Genomic DNA, 17,390 nt, shown 5'->3' on the forward strand with positions numbered 1-17,390 from the left:
TGTGCATAATTTGTAAAACAACTCAGAAAACTGAAGAACAAAAATATATTTATAAATTACAATCATCGAATATATGAACGTATGTTAATTACTTAGATCTATTGTTTACATCGTTAGTATGTAAAACTAACAATATTAAATTAAGCTAAAATATTCATAATCAAATATAGAAAGTGGTGCTTTGCTTTGGTTGTTATATACACACGAATAGAAAATAAAGCTTAAACTTTTACATGTTAAAGAAATGTTAAACGGTTAAACTTTCAACAAAGAGAATATCTGCTAAATTTCGTATACTATAAGAGCATATTTGGCCCTTTTTTGCTTGTTAATTAGCTAATTGGATTAATTGGGGGCTTCAGTTAAATTAATTATATATTTGAACCAACTATTAAATGTAGTAAGAATATATATGAGCTAAACTTTAACGAACTTTAAACCACTAATTCAAGATAAAAACTGATAAGTAATTTCGTAATAATGAAAGAGAAACTTTTCCTGATGCCTTTTCAAGTTTTGGTAATAACGGCGTACATTGCCTATATTTAAAATGAATTAGACGGGCATGGAGCACGGGCCCAACATTTTATATTTCCAATGGTGAATCTTTGCATAATTGGTGATGCAAGATAGTTGTCAATAATTATTAAAAAAAAAAAAAAAAGAATGAAAAAGTAGCACATGGAAACCATAGAGCTAATATTGCATAAGCTTTTATAATGCAGATACAACAACACAACTATAAACATTTGCAAATATATGTATAAGTATACCCAATAAGTACCTGTGTTTGCCCTGGAGAATCTTAGGAAAAAAACAACACCACTAATGACTAATGAACTTGTTCGTCTAATCTTCATATCTTACATACACTACGTACAGCTTGTTGACCGTGTTGTGCACGGGCCCAACATGAGGGAAGACTTCAAAATTGTAACACAATATTCCTCCCTTGCGGGTCATAGGCAAGCAATGGAGTTGAAGAAGATGCATTAAGTACTTTGACATGATACCCCATCACAAAACATTGGTAGCTTAATTAAGGGTAAAATGAACAATTACTTCTGCTGCTACTTGTGGCACCTCCCATCGAATGTAGCGTGTTCTAGCAACTGGAAGAGAACATGTTTAGCACAATTTTTCCCGTCCCTCCATGCGCATGATAATGACATAACCAGTTGCTCTTTATTTGAGTACTGAAGAGAAAAAGTCACTTTCCACCAAAAGAGACTTCAGGTTAGAAAGAAGTAAACACTACCATTATAGGCAGCAACCAATTTAATCAATAAAGTTGTAATACTAACAATTTGTCTGTGCAATTCAATTCCTGAAATGAAGGGACGCTCTGTTCTTTTTTATTTGGTGATAAGTATATTCTCCTTTCAAAAAAGAGTAGACAAAAAGTTTATTTAAAAAAAAAAAAAAAAAAGCAACAAATGCTTTACTATATTGCAGAGTACTCATGTATGAGTTAGTAGCATCTTCTTTTTCTTTTTTCTTTCTTTTTCTTTTTGAAACTGGTAATTGTGAATCAGTAGCATCTAATTAAATAACAAATGAGGGAGCACTCACATATAAATAGAAGTACTACTACACAAACGGAGATAGATAACTATGATTCTTAAAAGGCTGTTAGACTTCGATGCAAAGTTCTAGTTTGTGTGAGACCCTTGCTATCTTGCTCCTCCAACATTCATACTTGCAAACTTCTCTACGAAGCTAAATACTATCTTTTGAACTTTACTCTTATGGCATACCAACATGTTATGGTAGCTTGGTTTCTCTTGAAGCATTTCTTTGTTACATTTCACATGATGTGCACTTTCTTTGAGATTTTCTAATTCCAACTCTTGGTCTCCTGGACCTATTATGATGAAGAGATCTACAAGCACATTTAATAATTAGCCTCAAGAAATGTTATGTTTTGCTACCTTGCTTTGTCAATCAGATCAAGGTGTATGGTTGCGACAAGGTTCCCTTTTTGGATTTAAATCTTGGAAGAAACATGTCAGCATTTTTTGTTTACCTCAAATTGCTTTTAGCAGTTGTGATTGAGGCTTTCAGTGTTGTCAATGTCATATTATCACTCATCAAAAGTTAGATTAACACACGGAAATGTTTCCATCTTAACCAAGACAAAAATAAAGAAATGAAAGTTGGGGTATGATACCATTGAACGTAAATCCAAGATTTTCAAATCGTATGTCAAGGGCCTAACAAACAATAAAGTTTAATTTCAACTTAAAACCACTAGATAATTGACATTTCAAAGAGGCAAAAGTTTTTGTGGTGATTGAAAATGTGTTTTATGTGTTTTTTTTTCTGAATTTCTTAGGCAAGTAACTTGGCTATAGTTTCGGCCAAATTCACCTTCACTCTTCAATCAACTTGACTCCAATATTCTCTTACGAAGTCCACTATTTTGGTCTGTCTTTTGTCATTCCTCATGAACTTTCTACTAGAATAAGGAGCTGACCATCTATCTTTCTTAAGGTTGAGAAATATTAATTTTTGGACTCAATCTTGAGAATGACGAAATTCCTTTTAGGGAGCTCTTCGGCCGAAGTGCACAAACAAGTGAAACAACCACTTCTAGGACTCCTATTTAAAGAATAGCCCGAATTCACAAAGTTTAGCCTCCTTAGAATCAACTTTAGACATGTAGGTCCAAAGTTGGGCTCTACTATTATACTGGTCTAAATTTAAATTTTGGGTTTTCAAACTTCAAACTTTCATATATGAAGTCTACTTTGGCAGGGCCCAACTTCAAGCCCAAATCATTGAACTAGCTAAATTAGACGTTCAATCCGAAGTTTACCAAAACTGACTAATCTTTAAATAGTTTTAAAACTATATATGTTTTAGATAGAGCTGATTCGCGTTCAATCAAATTTTCTGCCTCCACTATTTGAAATGTTTAAATTTTTATACCCATTGCTTTTATAGGTTCAAGAACTCCACGCTAATCTTAAAAAAAATAGTTTTAAAACAAGATATATATGTTTATCTGGGACCGCAGATAACGGGGCATAAGTATGGGGTCCATAACTTCGATAATTCCTTCACAAAGTTATCTTACGGGGCATTTTAATGGTGCGGACCCGGCGCATAACTTTGTGAAGGAATTATCAAAGTTATCGCGACGAGCATACTTATGCCAATTAGCCCTAAGCATAAGTATGCGAGGTCCGCATAACTTTGATAATTCCTTCACAAAGTTATGCCATTACTTTTAATGGGCAAACTTTTATGCGGTTGGATAACCCCTTGAAGGAATTATCAAAGTTATGCACGATACTTATGCTCAAGTCGGCATAAGTATCATAACTTTGGTAATTCCTTAACAAAAAGTATGCCCCGATAAAAATTTAAACTTGCCTTGCGAATTTTTTTTAAAATTTTCACGCGTGGGTTCGAACTGGAACCTATGGAAAGTGGAAATAGGCACAAACGAAGGGCACTCCGCGCAAAAAAATGTTTTAGATAGGGGGTGCTACCAGCAGCAGTTTGGTGTCAAATCTACTTAAATTAGCCCTACGTCCCGCGAATTCGGATTAATCAACTCAATGGGCATCAGAAATCGGATCATTAAACCCAAAAAAGAAAAAGAAAAAAAGGGAGGTGGGGGCCCGGGGGGGGGGGGGGGTGGAGGACGGCCAGGAAATACAAAGGTTGAAATCCAGTGTTGCAAATCAACGTCATAATTCTTTGGCCAAACATACATACTCAAAGTGGCAGCAAGAGATGATTAATCTGGAAACATAGAATATAATCAGGAAAAAGTTCTGTCTACGGCCTTATGGAACTCAAATTGCACAAAGTCATAAAACAATAATTTTATAACACAAGTCTCTGGTACAGAAATGGTCCTATTAATGAATTAGATGCATCTTTTATCATTAAGCAAACCTTTCAATTATGAAATTTCCATATGTTAGTGGATGGATTATTTTAAACCACAAGATAGAAACTGATGACTAATTTCGTAATAATGAAAGAGAGAGATTTTGTTGATTCTTGTTCAAGTTTTGTTATAAATGATGTACATTGCCTTAATGTAAAATGAAAATGGAAGACCATTTCTGAGGTTTATTACCAACTTTTTGAATCTCTACTAAAGTTGATAGCTTATTTGCAGGTTACATATTTGTAGCACTAATTACTTTTCGTTTGAACTACTCCAATACATTACTCATGAAATGGTACACGTCATTGAAATATTTAAGTCCTCTTGGAACTTTGTATGAGATCCCTAAAAATGGAAAAGGGCCAATTGTACTACGCAATGCCATTTCTAAACAAAGCCATAAACAACATACTTACACAATAATATTCATCTCTTGAAAAAATTGAATGAAGCCAATTCATCCAAGCAACAATCTGACTTTGACTTTATAATATTTTACATTTATAGTACATTACACTGCATTAAACATGTGGCAGTTGCCTCATGTCCAATAAAATACTCAACCTAGAAATGTTTTCTAAAACATTTGTACGTTTGGTAAATTTGGATTCATCAATATAGTCAACAGGTTAGATGAACAAATTAACCACTACATACTGACTTCCCTTCCAAGAAGAGGTTATTATAATCACTGGACAATATTTGTTGCTCCCACAATATTATATGTATATTGTTTCTGCTTGTACATAGTATCTCAGCCAATTTTAATGGCAGCTCTCACTAGATGTTTCTCTCTTTTCTATAAAGTGTATCCCATTTTGTTCTGTTCATGGCTTCTTCAAGTGCTAAGGTTCATGATACTAGCAACTATTGTTTTCTGGAACTCATGCAGATATGCTATCGCGAATTACAAGTATAAGGAAATGTTAAACAAGAAGAGCTCTAAATTTGCGTTTAGAAGAAAGAAGCTTGTGGGGATCTTTGATCAAGCTTCAATTTATTGTGCAATATGCTTATCAGAATTCGAGCACGGAGAAAAGGTGAGAAAGCTGGAAACTTGCCAGCATACATTCCACGAAAACTGCTTGGAGAAATGGCTAATGCAGAAGGATATAAAAGCAACTTGTCCACTTTGTAGGAGTGTGATTATATCAGAGGAAATAGAGGAGTATCAAAAATTAGATGATGAAAGAAAAAGAGATCATAGCTTTGAGAAAGAGCTAGCTCTTCTCTTGCTATCTTGCTTGAACAGAGGATATTGCTATCATAGGTTTTCCAGTTTTTGGGTTTTCCTTCCGAGGTAGCTTTTCCATCTGATGATGCACAAATAATAAAGCACATGCCAAATAATTACTTATTTCGCAAGAATTTATCAGGTTCATCAAAATGTAGTTTCAATTTTACTAGTTTGACTGGTCATAGTATTTTGTGTCATCAAAATAGATCAAACACAAGTCAAGATTGAGAGGTAACACACGATTTTTTTTTTCTTTTCACTCACTGGCATCAAAAGGAAGGATTAACAAACTATAAAGTTGTAACCTAAATCAACAGAAACACACTTTGATTCCAATACTGCTAGACACTTCTGCAAAATTCACTAGTTTGGTCCTTTATATCCTGTTCAACCAACCCCAGAATGGTGGTTCTACTAAGCCAAAGGGACAACAGAAACTAAACTATTTCTCACGACATTTATCGAGAGAGCTGTTGCTAAAAAATTCTTCACAATCTTGTAAGCTGTCCTAACTCCTAGCCAACCAAAATCTGCCTGAAGAATGTCGAATTCTGGCGAATCAAACAGATAGATCTAATCATATGACTTTAACTTCAAGTACAAAGTTCAACAGCACTGTAAGCCTCAATGACAACTGCTAAAAATTAAAGGCAAACAATGCCAGACCTCTTTCACAATCATAGACCTTGATGCTATTGACAAAGCAAGGAAGCAAACACAACATTTCATGTGGCTAATTATCATAAAAATTTTGTGACTTGCAAATCTGCTCATCTTAATAGATCCAGAAAAATAAGAGGGCAGCCTGGTGCACTAAGCTCCCGCTATGTGCGGCATCCGGGAAAAGGCCGGACCACAAGGGACACTTGTACGCAGAAAAATAAGAGTCGCAAGAACATCTCAATGCACATGTACAACATCTATGCAACAAAAAAATGCTTCATAAGAAACCAAGATACCATAACATTTGGTATACCACAAGGGTAATTAAGTCCAATAGTAAAATTATTATTCAGTTACAAACTTACATAGAGAACTTAAAGATTCATGATTGCATGAGTAGCTTATCAAAAACTCAATATAAGGCGACATTTTCTAGAATCTTGAGACAGTAAACTACTAGAAGCAGTTTTGTCATGGAAAGCTCATTCCTGGAAGATAATCACAGAATTGGTGGAGGATCTTGGACAACCTAACAATTTCTTAGCCAATCGAGATACATATCGGGATACACAGTTCATCGAACATGTTTGGCACCTCCTTCTCTTTGGTATGATAACAAACTTCTCCAAAACCGATGCATTCATTAACAGAAATTCTGAAAGTTTGAAAAGCCTTTTGACATACCGCCATTTGAGATGATCCTTCAAACAGACCTTTAAGGAGTTAACAATCTTAACATTCTTGAGGTTAGGGAACACAAAGCTTGAAATCCATCTATGCAAATCAACTTTATCTCCTTTGGCCAAATATCTTAACGCAGAGTGGCAATCGGAATAATCAAACTAGAGATGAAGAATATAATCAATACTAAATGCAGGTGAGCCTAATGGAAATTGCACAAAAGTGTCAAAAATGATTTCAAAGTAGAAATGTCTGGTAAAGAAACTTTTCACAACCAAAAAATCCTAATGGTACTTGTAAAAATGATTATGATGGTTATTCCATCTAAAAGATTTCGTGGCGTAGGTAAAACAAGCAAAGAGTGATTGTGGTAAATCCTTTTCATTTAAGAGCTCATTTGCCAAAAAGAAAGCCACAGCGCTAGGCCAGATTAACGTGAAGCTTTATCGTGATGTAAGCAGAGCCTAGTACTTAACTACTGATAATCAAGTTATTTTTGCATTCTCCAGAAACAACTTTCCAGGGGTGGTGGTTCCTAACTCTAGAAAGTTCTAGGAACTTACAAGCATAGTTGCTATTTCTATGTTGAGTGTGTCCACATGAGGTGACGCTCGCAAAAGCCCAGCTACTCCATACAAATTAAACTTTTCTATATGCAACTCCAGGGTTAGATATTTGCATTTCAATTCTGGAAGTAGCACCCCTTTGAACTGCGATATGCACAACACCTATAGGGGCGGATCTACGTGTTGTCTAGGGTATTCACCCGAACACCCTCGGCAAAAAATTACAGTGTATATATAGGGTAAATTTTCTGTATTTATATGCATATATTAACTTTTGAACACCCTCGGCAAAAAATGACAGTGTATATTTAGCTTCTTTTTTTTTTCCAAACACCCTGAATGAAAATCCTGGATCCGCCACTGAACACCTGGTACTGTAGTCCCAATGAAACTAGTTGAAACCAATAACAACAAAAAGAATGTAGTGTACTCCACAGCAGATAGATAAGACCTGTGACGAATCTAACCATCTAAACACCTTAAGCAACATCAACACACAAGAATCCTGGCTTTTTGATGTATCTTTTGCCAGTATGATAAAAGAAATACCTGAGACCGAGAAGATTGACAAAAGGATTGCAAGAATGCAGAAAAGGCCACAAGTTTCTGTGACTAATCCAGTTGGGTTTGTGAAAATTGTGCAAAGGTTCTCAATTGTATAATGTTTACATTCTACAACTGTCGGCTAAAAACAATAAGAGAAACTAAGACTATTGAGTTAAAAACGAACCTCTGTGAACCATGTCCCTATTATTAGCTCAGTTGCACGACTAAACTTTTGAAGGTACTCTTGGAAGAGAGTGCTAAAAACTTTATGATAATCACGACAACTGTCTTCTGCATCATCAAATGCTTCACCATGATCAGACAAGATGTCTTTGATACATCTAATGTTGAAGGTAAGCTTAGCATTAATCACAGAGGACACGTCTGTAAGTCTAAACTTGATATCATCAATATCCCCATCGATTTCCAAATGCTAAAGATACGGGGCAATAATTTCCAAGGAATGATCACTTCCATCATTGTGCAACCAATAATCTTGCAGCTTCAGTCTCTTTAATATAGAAGACCTAATTTCAAGGCATTGAAGACCCTCAACTAGATATATTTCCAAATTTTCCAATTTCGAACAACTGGGCAGTAAGTTCACAATATCTTTATCAACTAAGATGATTGGTGCTCGTGTAAGACAATTTTTTTTTTGCTTGCTTTTGAGTATATATGGTTGCGGTAATGTCCTGGACATGTTGTGATTCACAGCAACAATAGTACAACATACATACAAAAAGTAGGATGAATTTGTATTTGAATCCAAATCCACTGCTTTCTTCTTCACAATTAAATACACTGCTTCCTTTGTGAGTAACATGTAATGGATTCTTGGGATTACTTTTTTCCAATGTTCGAATCTGAAATAGGAGTTGAAAAATATATAAATTGTTGAGTTGATATTAGAAGTTTGATGTCAATGTCGACCTATTGGTGTAATAGATTGGCTACTGTATGGAACTAAAATTCAATTACATGCCCCAACTGCACCACTGCCCAGTGGGTTTGCCAAAGAAGTAGACTCATGTTTCTCACTATCCGTCCTAGCTCAACATCATCGTTTCCAAAGTCAAATGAAACGTAGGGACACTAAAGTCACAAAACAGTGATTTCATAGTTGAAGTATCTGGCACAGTAATATTTCAGTCTTTAATGGTTCTTGGGAAATGATTATGATAACCCTTCCTCTCAGGAATTAATAGGTAAACCAAGCTAAGAATGAAAGTTGTTGAGTTTGTCAGCAATCTTTCAAGAAGCAACAACAGTAATCATATTAACATGAACTTTTTTAAACGTTTCTTAGTGATAACTAAAGATACATTTCCTTAAAAAACTATTCAGTGTGGGGAATGTGCGAAAAGAAGAGCAAAAGTTACAGAAGTAGTTACCATGTTTATGTTGTTGAGTGTCTCCACATTACCACATGAGGGGAGGGAAGGCTCGCAAAAGGGTAGCTGCTCCAGAGAAATAAAACATTGTGATATGCAAATTTAGAGATAGTACTAGCATTTTAATTCAAACTGCAGCAGGTTCTGATGAAGCAATCCACATAATTAAGGCAAACCTGTGACCATCTAAAAGTTTTGCTGAATGATAAATGAAATACCTAACTTTAAAAAGTTGACAGAAAGATAGCAATACGTTTCAAGAGTTTTTTTTTGTATTTAAACCAATAGCCTTAGAAATGTGTAGAAGTTCTGAATTGTGTTATGCCTTTTTCACCACATCACATTCCCACAAGTCAAAACAATTCCTCTATTTTCCACATATATAAAAACATTGTGGATGCTGGAAACATCATAAAATGTGTATATTGCGTGGAAGTGAGGAACATTATTACTCACTAGAGGTTACACTTCGTCAAATAGAGATGACAAATCCCCTACTTACTAAGCTGTTCCAGAAATTCAAATCCGTCTGAGGAATGAAGATTCAGGGAAATCAAGCAATTGGATGTAATCAAAACCTCTTATTATGGGCATAACTTCAAGCAAAAGCATTCAACAACATTCTTAGCCTCAAATACAAATACAAAAGTTACAAATTATTTCCTTAAACAGCAGAAATTTCTTCTTTCCCAGAAAAAAAAAGCCAAAAAGAGATCCTTATCCCTGTTTAGAATCTTGATGCTACAGACAAAACGAAGCAAACCACAGCATTTCCAGGAAAACAAAAGTTGCCAAAAAATTCCAAGTACAAAGCAATGTTAGAGTGCAACAAACAACACACTACAAATTCCAAGTATAAAGCAATGTTAGAGTGCAACAAACAACACATTACAAGAAAGTATAGAAATCGCAACAAAATTTTGTTATATTTGGCAACAACTTAGTTTTATTGTTGGCAAATGATTTTTTTGTTGCCAAAGAATTTTATTTTGTTGCCATAGTATTGATTATTGTTGCAAAAAGTATTTTTGGCAACCAAAAAAAAAAAAAAAAAAAGTTGTTGCACGTTGTTGCAATAATAGCCGTTGAGAAAAGTTCATGCAACAAAATATTTTTTTTGTTGCTAAAAGTACTTTTTGCAACAATAATAAAAAAGGCTAGCTACTCCATAAGATACACACTTGGTATACACCTCTATTGTTAGACATTTGCATCTCAACTCTGGAAGCAGCACTCCTTCGAGTTGCAACATGAACACTACCTGGTGAAATAATTCCAATGCAATCAGTAAAGAATAGAGAAAGAAGCAACAACTAAAAAAAAGTAATCTGCAAAAAAAAACAAAAAAAAAATCAATGATAAATCTAACCATGTAACCACTTTCAAGGAACAACAATGTACAAAAAGGTAGTTACTAAAATAATTTATTGCCAGTAAAGATATATCCAACTTCGGGAAGTAGACAGGAAGATCATAAAAGGTAACAAGAAGTGAAGAGAAGATCATCCTGTATGGATATTAAAAAAAATTCCTTTCAATAATTTAACTAAAATATAGTTGTTTCAATGAGATTTTCATGTATACAAAAGTTAATAATTGTATTAGATTCTAAAGGCTATTATCTTTCTTAGGTTTATATGCTGCTATTCTTAGCTAAAATGAAACAGAGAATAAGGTCTTTGACATAAAAAAGAAAAAAACAAACCTTTGCAAACCAATTTCCAATTATTAGTTCAGTTGCATAAGTCAACTTTTGAAGATAGTCCAGAACAAGGTTTCTGAAAACTTGATGAAATTCACAACAACTGTAATCATCAACGGTGGTACAACAAATGTTAAAAGTCAAGTTGGCAGTAACCAAAGAGGAGACATTCACTAGCCTACACTTGAGATTAAATTTGAAGAATTGATTTCTAGACGACGAAAACCCCCGAACATTGACAACTCCAAAATTTCCAAAGCAGGACAACTTGACAGTAATTTCACAATATCGTCATCGTCTAACCTTATGGTCCGCACCTTTAGACTCTTTAGAGAGTTCCAAGCTAAAATCAGTCGTTTATCAAACACCCAACGGCTCAAATTTAATGTAACCAATGACGAACAAGTGTAAATAGATAGAGGCAATTCATAAGAGAGATATTCAGCTAATGCAAATGCGTATAACATAACATCTTCCACTTTGTTTTCCACAGCAAAACTCAGCCATTGGCTGATTTTCAGGTCCCTTTCGGGAACTACTAATGAAAAGAGATAGATTTTTTTTATTTTGGAGCAACTAGAATGAGTTAAAACGTGGTCCACAAAGGAGATGAAGTTTTCTGCTTTCTTAAATGCTTCAGCAACGAAATTGAAGTTATAAACAGAAGTCCAGAGATACTGCCACCTCTTTGAGAGAACACATGATGAGACAGCATCTTTGGTCCACAAAAGAGACAGAATTTGTATAAGGAGTGAGTCTGGCAACTGACTGATACGATCATCCAGGGTTTCTTCTTCTTCAACTCCATTCTTTGGTTTTTTGGAAGATGGAGAAGCCACGGTTTTCGGTCCAAAAGGGTTTGGAATCCTATCTCACTCAACACTTTGGTTCTTTGTAAACAGATGGAAAGTGAACAGACGGGAGAGCAAAAAAGGTCTGTAAAATAGCGGTTTCGCCACTTCATTTATTGCTTTATTCTAATTTAATCCCCATGTTATTCACCTTAGCGTATTTGGCCTTAGTGGCATTTCATCTTATAGTTTTTTGAGCAAAGGTGCAATTATGCCCCTCAACTTTGCCATTTAGAGCAAATGTGTCCCTCGTTAAAAAAGTGGTATATATATACCCCTGCCGTTACACAAATTATGCAAATAAACCCTTTCGTTGACAATTTAAAAAAAAAAAAAATAATTAGCTTATTTTTTAATTTAAAAAATATCACATGGCTTTAAAAAGGTAAGTCTACTCATATTTTTATCAAACTTGCTTTCTTAAGCCACGTGGTAATTTTTTTTTTGGTGGATCGGGTCTGATTCATTTAAATAAATATCTCTGTGCTTGAATTACACCATTAAGTTTGCATAGTAAGATTTACATTCAATTGGCTCAGTTATGACAAGATTAATTTGAAGAAACACTCATACTTCAGTTAAGAAGTCCGGGACTTTTACAACATATCAACACCATCAACCATAGTGTTAATCAAGGTATGGTTTCTTAAACTATGAAAATATTTTTCTCCTATTTTTTCTGTTAATTTAGGGTTACGTAATTTATTAGATGTAATTTTCAATGTTTGAAGGTGAAAGAAGTATTTTTTTCACGACCCAACACCGTAGGCCGTGACTAGTGCCCGATCCGGGCACTCAAACACACCTATCAACGCTATCACAAGGTATATCAAACGCATCCAAGTATATAACGAGCGACAAGGTCGTGTTCCAAATTTATATAATTTCCGGGAAAAATTTCGGCGAGTTTCCTTTATTTTACGGACTATCCAAAATAACCTGCGCGTAAAATACCAACGAAGGCCACGCGGGGCCAACGGAACAACATATATACATATGCGGGCCGACGAGGGCGCCGCGGCGGGCGGAATCGCCCAAACACAACATATACAAACACAAGCATGCGCGTAAGTAGGCACAACCCACAAAACATGTGTCCCACGTACCTAAACGGACAAACGGAATCATATGACGGGACAGGGCCCCGCCGTACCCATGAACAAATATATACAATGCAGCGGACGAATATATATATACCAAAAATATAAGCTCCGGAATGAGAGGAGCACTCCGAATCGCAGAAGAGGGTGTCCTAAACAGGTGGATCACCAAACTATGCGTACGTACATGCAACGGGCATGAAACACGGCCCCCGAAGAAAGGGGTCACATTTAAAAATATGTGCGAGTATGCAAAGCGAGAAAATGTAATATACAAATACGAGATCAAATCGAAATAGAGGTACGAAAGTAAATGCATTTCCAAAATATCAAAATGTTACTTCAAAATATAAATCATGCATAGGGCACGGAAATATGATCGCCCGCATGTCGATGGCGCCATAACACAAGATAACACCGTAAAGTTTCAAATCTCCGAATCTCGTCACATATCATACACGCATATCGCCATACACAACATCACACCAAATATGAGTGAACCGAACCCTCGAGCGAGGACTCGGTGAACCATGAACACGACGTAACACCGGAGTATATCATAATGCGCACGACAATAGAGCCGGCCGTGTCCGGCGAACGATATCATAGTAGTGGGCACGAGCAGAGTAGTGCGGAAACCATATGCATATAAATAAATAAATAAATAAATTTCTTTCAAACTCAATAGCCAAATATTTTTACGGACATCGAAGGCTCAAAATAAAATTCGGGTCAATTGGAATTAGTATAAGAGAGTCACAAACTTTCGAAATACGGAATCTTCGAAAATATTTCATAAGTCGTATTTAGAAATTCGAGTACCATTTATATTGAGAAGATTTCAAATAACATTATGGAGCACTTCAAAGGAGCTTTAGAATCATACGCGCATATCCAAAATATACATATCCAAACTTTGGCCATATCAAATATTTTCGGACATCATTGTGGATCACATATTCATACTAATAAACTTGCGGATAACATTATGGATCAAATCAAATGGGGACTTTAAGACCATATTTTCATATCGAAATATTCATCAAAGGCTTTAGTCTTCTCGTTTTCTTTCGAACAACATCTAGAACATAATAAATAGAATATTTGAACATCATAAAATATGTACCCAGCCATATGGAATAGCTTATGGAGGTCAAAGATGTTAGCCATCCTAGTGGCTCCAAGAATAGGATCCCTTTTTTTTTTTTATAAGCATACATATACATTTTGTTTCTCCCAAAACGGATCATGTCAAAAAGAAGGAACGGTAGGCTTTACATACCTCGATCGCTCGCTAATCAATTTCCGAATCAAGTCTCGGTCTCTCCAATATCTACAATAATATTATCAATTACCCATAAATTAGCTACTAGTACTTAGAATTTTAAATCCCAACTAGCACTTGTCTACGAAATTTCGGAAGATTTCCCATATATATTCGCCTATCCGAATTTCCAATTGTTCTCCTGTTGACACAGAAATACCAACAATAACATATGGACACAACCATATCTTCAATTCTTTTATTTCAACAAGAACAACAACATATCAAAACAGCCCCCAACTATAACATAGCGATGCCCAAAATTCTAACGAACACTTACAATACACCAAGCACCCATATACACTTCTTATACCTTATTCAATGCAATCTTTTCAAGCAAATTTAATGAAATACTACAGCGACTACACCACAACTACGTCATCTATCCATATGCAAGTAAATCACATTATTATCATTATAATCCCTACAACAACCCACAACAAATTTAACTCCAACTCTAACCATTAAATTCCTTCATTCTCATCACATAATCCATGATAACAACAACAATAATCATATGAACATAATCATACCCTCAATCCTTTCAATTCAGCAAGATAACAACATGTCCATAAAACAACACAACTTTAAATTTAACCATTTAATTCCTCCATAATGCTACTAAAATCAATTCATCATTCTTACTCGAAACACCCCCTTACACTCCTCAATTTATAATTCAACATCAACATACATAACCCTTTTGTATTTAACACACATCTACCAAGCTATACAAGTCTAAACTACCTCCAAAACATGTAGAAAAGAATTAAATCTTACCTTAGAGACAAGCTACAATTTTCACCATGTAATGTCTTCAAGAAAGCCATGACCTCCATATTTTTCCTCCTCTGATCTTCAAATCTCTCCAATTAATTGTGTAGAAGGGCAAAATGGGCAGCCGTGAACGGTTCGTGAACAGTGGCACCGCCCGTGAACAAGGGGCGCCGCCCGTGAACGATTGACCGAACTTCTCTCTTTAAGTTGAGCTTCTCTCACTAAGACCTAACTTGCAAGATTAATTTGTGGTATAAGTGATGACTTAGTCATCCACTTATGCTTATATATTATCTTTACAAAGTGGACATGTGTCAACTTTTTATTCAACCACCAATCAAATTCGGCCATGTGTTGTGGCCCCTGATCCCACTAATGACTTAATAATCTAATCATGGTAAATTAATCTCAAATTTCCATTAATATTTCCATACCAAATAAAATTGCAAGCAAGTCGTGCACTTACTAAAATCGAAGATTAAAATCCTTGTCTCATATCCAACAATAATCTTGTCATTGGATTTATGTTGATTTACTTACGAATAATCCGTGGTATAAAAATACGGGTCTAACATCCTTCCCTCTTTAGAACATTCGCCCTCGAATGTTAAACTAGCCTCATAAGGTCTTACAAAGATTCCAGAGTCTCTTTTTATCGCGATAACATATAGTCTCATCCCCCAATCAATATAATCAAATGAGGAATTTTTGCTCACCCGTAGGCATGGGAACAAGTAAGGACACCGATTCTTCATCCCCCTCCCCAGTGCCATCTCTTCCGGTTATTAATTGCCGCAATACGCTAATGAAAGCCACGTGCTTTAGTATGCAACATTCTCACTCGGCGATTAAGGCATAGCTATATAGTCCTTCTGCGATAATTTCTCTGCAGCACTGGGCATCATCGCGGGGATTACTCGAAAAGAGTCGCCAATACGTTTGTGAAGCATCGACACGGGAAAGACCTGGATGCACCGCTTCCAAATCGACGGTAGTCCAACTCATGAAAACTTGCCTACCTTACGAATAATCTAATAAGGCCCGATATACCTCGGGCTAAGCTTTTTCCTTTTTACCGAATCTCGTTACGCCCTCATGGGTGACACGTTCAAGAACACTCAATCACCAATACGAAACTCTAAGTGTCGACGTCATTTATTTGCATATGACTTCGACTTTGGACTACTAATAACCTTTCCCGAATAAGCTTTACCTTATCAATAGCTTGTTGAATCGTATACGGGCTAATTAACTTAGTTTCACCAACATCGGACCAAACAATAGGTGACACCGCACTTCGCCATACAAGGCCTCACATACGGTGCCATACGGATACTAGAATGGTAGCTATTATTATAAGCAAACTCGATAAGTAGAAAATGATCATCCCGGCTACCTCTCGAAAGTAATAATACGTATTCGCAACATATCTTCTAGCGTCTGAATAGTACGCTCGTGACTTATCCGTCAATCTGAGGATAAAATGTTGTGCTAATCGTGGAGTACAAAGTAAGTCTGTAATGAAGTCTATATTTTGGGAATCTTCGTCCTCATGTATTATTCTCGACTTCTTAGAGGACTTTAATCGGTATTCTACCTTCGGCTTTTAATCTCAATCCTTATAGTTGGCTACCGAGTAGCGCTGGAGTTTCCCTCATATAATAACTTACATAGCCGCTCTGTACTCTGTCTATCATTAATTGGTATAATTATGACAGGATTTGACATATAAGTTCATCATCTTTTAGTAACTTGACTAGTCTGATCGTCTTGCTTAAGCCGTTCCATAGTTCCCTTAATCTAACTTGTAATACTTTAGGCATATTATATTTCTTTGTCCTTAATTCAAACTCTTCTATTGCCTTTATTCGGATTTTTTCTCTTAACTTTCTCACACTCATTAGGTTGCAATCTTTACAAGAATATGCGAAGGTTCCCAAATGTGTCCGAGAAATACCTTAGCGTCGTTTCACTAGTCTTTATGCTTTAACTTCTCTCTCTTCTCTTATCTTACAGTCGGTATTGGGATAGATCTTTTGTTCAACCATGGCCATGTCTTATTTGCCCTTTGGTGTTAAATCTTATATCAGTACTTTGGCTCAACCCATCTTTCTGTAATGTACCCCCAATATCACAACTGCATTGTTATTACTGAATCCTTCATTTTTATTACGTACTAACTCACTTGGTAGCTATTTTGTCATACTCCTTTCCCTTTCTTTACTTACCCTTATTTTATTTTTCATATTCTACTATAGGAGATCCTCTATCCTCTCTCCTTTGCTACTTGTATATCACAATATCATTGGCCAATAACTCTATTGCCAACGTCTTAACTTCTAATCCAAAGATCGCCTTGCTATCCCTTATAATATCCTTTAAGTTACTCGTTACCATTCTCTTGTCGTATTCTTCCTTTTTATAAGCATCCACCTTCTCCGATGTCATATCTTCCAAGGTCTTTACCAATAATCCTCGACTCGTCTCAAATACCATCTTGGCTAATGTTCATTTATCGGCCGGCTTTTAGATCTTACCAACTTATTTCGACTTGGGATCTCACTTGAAGTTTGAGTATCCATATTGGATATATTATAGCGTCAATTGTTTCCATTTGTACTTACTTTGCTTTCACCCGCTTC

The 17,390-nt window shown here is 35.7% G+C and overlaps 2 protein-coding genes and 1 long non-coding RNA gene across 3 annotated transcripts; 1 reads left to right on the top strand and 2 right to left on the bottom strand.

Moving 5' to 3' along the window:
* The first annotated feature begins 4,674 nt into the window (after nt 1-4,674).
* On the top strand, nt 4,675-5,211 carry LOC132034877 (uncharacterized). Its single transcript, XM_059425217.1, has one exon. The coding sequence runs from the start codon at nt 4,675-4,677 to the stop codon at nt 5,209-5,211; it is 537 nt and encodes a 178-aa protein (XP_059281200.1).
* Nucleotides 5,212-6,080: 869 nt separating this feature from the next.
* On the bottom strand, nt 6,081-8,434 carry LOC132035401 (uncharacterized). Its single transcript, XR_009409236.1, has 2 exons — nt 7,785-8,434; nt 6,081-6,520 (listed from the first exon to the last, which is right to left on the bottom strand). It is a non-coding gene; the product is annotated as an uncharacterized LOC132035401 (long non-coding RNA).
* A 2,372-nt stretch (nt 8,435-10,806) lies between these two features.
* Nucleotides 10,807-14,810, bottom strand: LOC132034878 (putative F-box/FBD/LRR-repeat protein At1g78760). The gene is made up of 2 exons (XM_059425218.1): nt 14,752-14,810; nt 10,807-11,563 (listed from the first exon to the last, which is right to left on the bottom strand). The coding sequence occupies exons 1-2, from the start codon at nt 14,808-14,810 to the stop codon at nt 10,870-10,872; spliced, it is 753 nt and encodes a 250-aa protein (XP_059281201.1). The 3' UTR covers nt 10,807-10,869.
* Between the last annotated feature and the right edge of the window lie 2,580 nt (nt 14,811-17,390).

This window comes from Lycium ferocissimum, chromosome 10 (genome assembly GCF_029784015.1).
Source record: "Lycium ferocissimum isolate CSIRO_LF1 chromosome 10, AGI_CSIRO_Lferr_CH_V1, whole genome shotgun sequence".
In the NCBI taxonomy this organism is placed as follows: Eukaryota; Viridiplantae; Streptophyta; class Magnoliopsida; order Solanales; family Solanaceae; genus Lycium; species Lycium ferocissimum.

Excerpts from the sequence above, each read along its gene's own strand:
- LOC132034877 (XM_059425217.1), top strand. The coding sequence starts at position 4,675 with ATGGCAGCTCTCACTAGATGTTTCTCTCTTTTCTATAAAGTGTATCCC.
- LOC132034878 (XM_059425218.1), bottom strand. The coding sequence starts at position 14,810 with ATGGAGGTCATGGCTTTCTTGAAGACATTACATGGTGAAAATTGTAGC. Across the intron at positions 11,564-14,751 it reads AATTGTAGCTTGTCTCTAAG|GATTCCAAACCCTTTTGGAC; the intron begins GTAAGATTTAAT and ends TGAGTGAGATAG.